The sequence below is a fragment of the Tupaia chinensis genome, unplaced genomic scaffold (genome assembly GCF_000334495.1).
Source record: "Tupaia chinensis unplaced genomic scaffold, TupChi_1.0 Scaffold138921_1, whole genome shotgun sequence".
Taxonomy (NCBI): Eukaryota; Metazoa; Chordata; class Mammalia; order Scandentia; family Tupaiidae; genus Tupaia; species Tupaia belangeri.
In genome coordinates, this window is record NW_006198812.1 from 835206 (window position 1) to 842716 (window position 7511).

The 7511-nt window shown below is 46.1% G+C and overlaps 1 protein-coding gene across 1 annotated transcript in view; it reads left to right on the forward strand.

The window, feature by feature from the left end:
* The window catches only part of PRKCH (protein kinase C eta), a 244505-nt gene that overhangs the window by 214781 nt on the left and 22213 nt on the right, over positions 1 to 7511 (forward strand). The window contains exons 11-12 of the mRNA XM_006161771.3: positions 2493 to 2631; positions 3319 to 3507. Of these exons, the coding sequence (XP_006161833.1) occupies positions 2493 to 2631; positions 3319 to 3507 (328 nt within the window). The remainder of the gene's footprint in view (positions 1 to 2492; positions 2632 to 3318; positions 3508 to 7511) is intronic.

A 7511-nucleotide genomic window follows, 5' to 3' on the forward strand; every position in this document is an offset into this window, starting at 1 on the left:
GGTGTGTGTGTGTGTGTGGGGGGCGGGGCCGGGGGGGAGACGGCATCCACAGGTCCCAGCCCATTGGAAACAGTCACTGGGAGGGAGGATTCTGCATGGAGAAGGGGCGGAGGCTGACTGGGGGCTTCTTTAGAGGCCAAGGAGGCAGGCTTTGCCGAGTAGGAGCACAGGCTTTTGGCACACCTTCACCTTGTACCCTGACACCTGGGGACACCCCTGCCAGGAGCAGAAAAACAGAGGAGGTCTGTTTCGTGACTCCATAGATCTGTGCCCAGAAAGCCTTGCCACTTTTACCACACTTATCAGGGATTCCTGGAAATCAGGACTTGGTTTTCATTCCTGGGCGGTTTCCAGTGACCGCTGTCTGTGAGACCTGTAAGGCCCGGTTGTATCAACTCACAGGGCGCAGTGTGGGAACCAGTCGCGCCAGCTCTGTCATCACCTTCCTCCTCCGAGCCCGCAACAGGATTCGACGCTGGACAGAGACTAGCCTTTCCCCATGGCCTCACAAGCCAGCAGATCTTTCATTCTCAGACTGGGGTTAGGAAAATAGAACCATGGCTGTCCTGACACAACTCCTGTGATTGGGATGCTCCAGAAAAGCAGTCAGCCCCAGCCACTGTGAAGGCACCATAGAGAGGGGTCACCATCACTCCCAGCTGAGTAGCCCAGGTGGCCCAACGCCAGGCAGCTCATACACTAGGACGTAGCTGCAAAACCCCAGGTCTCCTCACAGCCCTCACTTGACATGCACCTGTCTTTTATATGTGGTTTGTTCCTGAGTGCATGGTCTGTTTAGAAAGCAGAGCATAAATCTGCCACCCACCAGGCCAGACTGCATCAGTTGTGCTCTCTAGGCTGTCTGGAGGCTGGCAGCTCTGTGGTCTGTAGGCCTCTTTCACTCCTGCCATAGTTACTGGCTTCCTTCTGTCACAGTGCCCAGGATGTGGGTGGCCATGGGAGACCCAGGGTCTAGAAGCCTGTGCCAGGGAGGGCGCATTGGCTTTTATTTGCAGATATTTCATCAATGCAAGGCCGCGTTCCTCCCTCTATGGAGACCTTTTTACCAGGCAGTTCTGCCGGAAGACCACTTCTCTGCTCTTAGGGGAGTGTGCCCTTAAGGGTTTGGAGACAGCTGGAAAGCGCCTCTGTCCTGGGCCCCGGAATTGACTAAACCTCTTGTGAACCTGGGGTGCACCCATACCAACCCTGTTCTCTTTTTCTTTTGCCTGCACACTAACAACCGACTAACCTATTACCTCTCCAGCCACCTCTCGGTGGTTAGCAAGCCTGATCGCAGGGTTTGCTTTTCCTGCAGCTCTATTTACTCCCCACTTCTTCACCCCATGCTTTTGCCATCCTGGTTCAGGTCTTTACATCTCTTCCCTGGACTCTTTCAGGTGCTGTAGCTGATTTTGCTCATGTTCAGCTGAGAGCTTGACACTTTTTACATTAGGGAACTTCAGTGGGTCCCTTTTACCTATATCTAATTACCAGAATTTCTTAGTGGGACATTCAGGACCCTTCACACTTGAAAGGCCCTAACCTTCCCCTCCAGCCCTGAGATTTTTCATGGGCCCAGTGCTCCCTCGTGGGTCCCTCTCCAGTGCACTCAGGCCACAGGGTCCTCTGAGCACACCTGCATATCCGTGCCTGTGTGCCTGCCCTGGGCAACTGCTCCATCCTGCTCACAGCGATCTTCTCACTCCCGCCTTTCCTGCTTGGAAGACTGACTCATTTCTCACCCAGTTACAGCTCTGCTGCTGCCGTGAAGCTGTCCCTCTCCCATCCCCTGGAAGGAATTCATCGTTTCCTCTTAGGTTTCTCTCACAGCTCCGGGTTCGTACTTCCATCATGCCGCTTGTATTACACAACAGTTGGTGTGTTCTCTCACCCCTTCCACCTGTCTGTCCACATACTGGTTTTATGAATAAACACGTACTTAGTGATACTACTATGCGAGACATAATGCCGAACCAAATCAACCTGACCCGTGCCTTCCTGGAGCTTGCGATCTAGCCAGTATCTGTCTCCCCATTATATTGGGAGTTCCTTGCAAGTGAAGGTCCCCTGTACGGTTGATGCCTGTAGCACAACGGCAGCTTGCTCCACGCATCTTCACGAAGTGGGCAGAGATGGATACCGTAGTGGAGGATGGGGGGTAGAGGGGGAGTTTTCATGGGTACAAGATAAATGGAAGGCCAGGAAAAGTCACGCTCTGCCCCTGGTTTCTGAAGGACAGCCACATTGCATGTGATCAGTCTATATGTAGGGACCTATCATCTAGGGACCATGACGCAAGTTCTGAGACTTGATCTGGACCTTTTACTCTGATAGACTGGAGAAGTTTGTTCCCTTTGAAGTGCGTGCAGAAAGCTCCTGCAGCCCTGTGGTCACATGGCGATCTGGTTGCCCATCCCAGGAGCTGGTTCTCTCCCAGGTGGGCTGTTGGGCCAGCTGCCCTAGAACATGCTGCTCTTTGTTTCTTTCAGAGATCTGAAACTGGACAATGTACTCTTGGATCACGAGGGCCACTGCAAACTGGCAGACTTCGGAATGTGCAAGGAGGGGATTTGCAATGGAGTCACCACGGCCACATTCTGTGGCACGCCCGACTATATTGCTCCAGAGGTGAGTGCAGCTGCTGGGTGCGGCTTTGGAAATCTGAGCTCCACTGAAATCCTGACCAGAAATGCCACTGGCTGCTTTTGTGAGCTGCAGCTTTGTGGGCAGCACTGAAAGCTGACACCTCCAGACTCATTTATGCTCACTGGGTGAATGAGGACTGGAAAATGTCCTGGGTTCCTCTGAATAAGAATTTGAGTTGAAAAGTTTTTTTCATAAATTTTGCAGCTGCTTAAAGACTTTACCCTAAATTATGACAAAGTGTGATCCACTCCTCACTATTCAGTTTATTTTCTCCTTTGTCTGTACTTGGCGATTTAATCACAGTCTCATTAGGGAGGACTAAGAAAAGCTTTTGAATCTTTCCCACACGAGTGAGTGAACCCAGTCTGTTCTTTTTTCTGCATGGATCTGTTTTCAGAGCCCTTTTCTGTTTGGGATCTGCATGTGCCATCACCTTGGCTAAATAGGCCTTTAATGTTTGATCCCTTTGATGAGACGGTGCCTCTGAGTTGACCACAGGAGAAACAGACCACTCTGTAGAGATGGAATGAAACCTGCCTGCCAGCAGAGAAGACTTTTTTTTTTTTTTTTTGTCATTTTGTTGTTTTCTATCCACCCTTTTCCCTTGTCATGAACAATATGTTTGTTAATCAGGTGCACAGTGCACTTCTTACCCCCTCCTTTGCACAGATCCTGCAGGAAATGCTGTACGGGCCTGCAGTGGATTGGTGGGCCATGGGCGTGTTGCTCTACGAGATGCTCTGTGGACATGCGCCCTTTGAGGCGGAGAATGAAGACGACCTCTTTGAGGCCATACTGAATGATGAAGTGGTCTACCCTACCTGGCTCCATGAAGATGCCACAGGGATCCTAAAATCTGTAAGTTTGACTCATCTAGGCAGCTTCCCACCTTCTGCAAACCAGCTTGCTGTACATGCTTCTTGTACCTTTTTTTAATACCTCCCACCAGTAAGCCACCAGCTCGAACTAAAATTTGTGTTCTGATCTGAAGAATCAAAGAATCAGAGTTCTCACAAGCTGTTTCTGTCTCTTATGCAACAGTTATTTCTGGGCCAACTCCAATAGCAGTTGGTAGCTTCGTTTGTCAAATCCCAAGTATTTCTAGTACTTACAACTTAGGTGAAGTGATTCTTTCTTTTCTAATGAAGTCAGGCCTCACTATTGTGTTGAACCAGAGTCAAGGCCCTTTCTAGGAGGTTGTGATGTTCATTGAGTCGCTGTTGTCAGTATCTCAGGAGCAGGATGAAGGGGCCTTTCCGAGTGCTAGGGAAGGAGAAGGAATGCTTTCTAAACTTGTACAGATCTGCTTTGGCTCCATGTTATCCTTATGCAAGCCAGATGTCAAGCCCAGGACCCAGGCGCAATGTGGTAAGGTATAGAATTGAGAAAGTCTTTTTAAAATTATTATTCAGATTAATTTCACATTTTACAGAGAAGTCCCCACCATGATATATACAATATTTTTTTTTTCCAGCAGAGACCTTTACTTTTTTTTTTTTTTTTTTGGTCTGTTAAATGTTCCATTCCTTTGTAGCTCACATCCACCCTGTACCAATTACTCCCCTGCCTGATAGCCTCTGGTATCTACACATACCCTCTCGACTAACCTATCTTCAGATCTCTCAATTTCTGCCACAGAGTGCAGATACTTGGTACCCATTGAACGGGGTATATACAGTGTGTATCTTTCAAAGTCTGGCTCCCTTCACTCAACGTTAAGTCTCCTAGAATATGTTCATCCACTTTGAGTCAGATGATAGGGTCTCATTGTTTCTTAGAGTTGAGTACTATTCCATAGTATGTGTGTGCTGTTGTTTATCATCATTTTTTTGGACACGTAGATTGGTTCCATGTTTTAGCAATTGTAAATAGAGAAAGTCTTTTTAACTGTGTATTCAAGGCACAATACTGGATGCCTTGTTTTGAAGTGAGGAAGAAACATGGACGAAAAGCCTTTATCTTGAAAACAAGAAAGTATATGTCATTTGGGTCAGTTCTGTAACCACATTCGTTGGGTTCAAAAATCCATGATTTTTCCCCACTGTATGCAGGGGGGTATAAAGATGTATAAAAGAGCCATTCTGCAGGTAGGGAAAACCCAGAACAACCCCTAGTCTCTGTTGGATAGTGTATTTGGGGTAAGAATTATTTTCCTCAAGTTACATCCTTTTCGGTGATTTGAGACAAAAACCAAATTTGGGAAATATCTGTTATCTTGTTGAAAGACTTTGTGTTGTTTTAGAAATCTTCAGCATTATCATCAGTGCCATTTCGAGGACATTTTATATGTGGGTCACTGTGTACTGGGGCTAAAGGCATGGTCGTTCCTGAGAATTCTGTTATCACTTAAAGTAAGAAATAATCACAAAATCCTTCTCGGATAAATACTGCCAAAGTGAATCATAAGTCATAACTCAGTTCTCAAGGTCAGGTGCCAGTACTCTCCTGAAACTGAGAAAGCACTGCTCTCATGTAGAAATAAAAACAAAGTTTGTTTTTTTTTTCTATCCAAAAATGTATCATGACTTTCCTGACAACCCAGTACTTTGGGATTCTATCAAATATCTCCTTTCAGGCATGTTTCCATAGGAACAAGTCATTTGTATGTTTAGCAGAAATTTTAGGCCAAGAAAACCAAGAATGTGGCTTTTATAATTTTATGAAGAAAAAAATCATGGAGAAAGGCTTGTCTTTATGGATTTGTGCCAGGAAGTTTTCAACTTCCTGGAGGGAAGTGGACTCACCTGGACTGGCCACAACCAATTTTGATCATGTAAACTGTCATAACACAACTGCATTATGCTACAGAGTCGGGCTTCTCGTGTCGCTATACTTGCTCAGTTCCATGACTCCAAATCCAATAGTTCTTTGTGATTCCCAAGGCATGCCAGCCCCTGTGGCTTTAACAGTTGCTATCATAATATAGTCCCGCTGGCTCTTCATGGTGCTCCTATTCAGTTCAATTACTATAGCTGATTTTCCATTTTTAATATTGAAAAGTAGGACCCCAGAGTTTATCATTCAAATGAAAATGCTTGTTCAAGCCACAGAGAAATACACATCATTAGTCTTTGTGTAACTGTGCTTGATACCATGGAGGGCAGGACCAAAGTCAATCTGTGCCTCCTCAAGAAACTTTTAAGGAGCGGGAACCAGCAGTTAGCGTAATGGCTATGCCACTGGACTCCCACATAGTCAACCGCAGTTCACGTCCTGGACCCGGTGGCTTAAAACGCACGCCGGGTGCGTGTGCATGCATGCCCAAGATCCTGAGAGGAGAATGGAGGAGAAGGGATTGCGGCGTGACCATCCCCCCGGGGGGTGATTTCTCGCTTTCTGTCTCTCTGTCTCTCTCTGTCTGTCTGGTGAGCGCACGTGCCCTATAGTAACAACCTCTCCAAAAAAAAATAAGAAAAAAAAAAAAAGAAACTTTAAGGAGCTCAATCTAGGGATTACAATCCAGATCAGTGTTTCACTGAGAGGTATCTCGTACCTTTTGTGTCCAGGGCTAGTTGGAATATATATATATATTTAAGTTTTTGTTTTATTCATGATGGAGGATACACGCATGCCAAGAAAGAGGAAGAGAAGCACCCTCAACAGTGTCTGGTCACACAGCAGTCCTCTTCCCTCAGCCTTCTAGTCTTCAGCATCTTGGTTGTACATGTACATGCCCGGTATGTTTTCAGGCTGACATGGAGATCTGAACCCATAATGAGCCATGTGGCTTCCAGCACTGTAGCTGAGCATGCTGCTGACTGTGCCACAGAGGTGGAGGCATCTAGTAGAAGTGCTAAGAATCATCTCACCTTTGGGGTTGGACTTCCCTCACATCTGCTTCTCCTAACTTTTTTCTTCACTTTTAGAAGAAATTTTTAATCTCATACTAGTGTTTCCAAGTCCTCCTGAGAGAGTTCTTTCCAGCTATAATAACTCTAAAACCAGCTATCATGTCCTTAGCCATTCTTAATAAAACCTAGAACAGTTAGTAAACAAAGAAAAATTTCATATGGGATTAAGGCTTCTTTTAACTAGATGAACTTAATTACTTTAAGCTAGATCTATGATGTAAATAAGAATATTTGGAGTAATTAACATATGTGCTACCCAGTAGTGTCCTCCATGGTCTTTGTGCCATGAGAAAAACGGTTCTTGGTGCCTGGAGAGAATAGTATCATCAGTGAAGACTCAGTATTCCCTTCTCGCAGGTTCACCGTGGGAAGCTTCAAACCTCCTCCCCTTATCTCAGTTCTTTTCTAGTGCCAGCTACCCAGCTGGATAAAGAGAGCACTGAGGTGGTTACGTATCATTTGCCTAGCATTAATTTTCTTACATTGTCCTCAGTTTTCTCTGCAGTGTCTTCCCCATAGGAAAGAGCAAGGGTCTGGGCTCACAGGGCCAAGCCCACGCCCAGGGCTGCTGTCTTCTGACTGAGTGGTCTTGCTGAGCTCCTATGCACCTCTGAATCTCAGTATTTTTGCTTGTAAAAAGAAACAAAAAACAACCACTAGAAAAACATTTAAGACAGTGTTGTATATTTCTGCCTTCATCCTCCCAAATATGAAACTTAAATACTGTGAATGAGAACATTCAGCTAGGCTTTGTAGAAAGCTGAGGAATGTAAATGAGGGTTTGGTCAAGGAAAAGAGAGGGAAACAATTAGGAGCACTCAAGTAGAGAAACACTGAGTGGGGAAGGCTTCAGAGTTGGGGTGGCTAAAAACTTGCCCTGGGCTAGAAAAACATGCTGGGCACTGGGCACACGTGCATGTTTGCTCAAAATCCAGAGAGAATGAAAAAGGAATGTGGCATGGTCATTCCCCCGGGGGGGGGGGGGGGGGGGGGGATTTTTTCTTTTCCCTC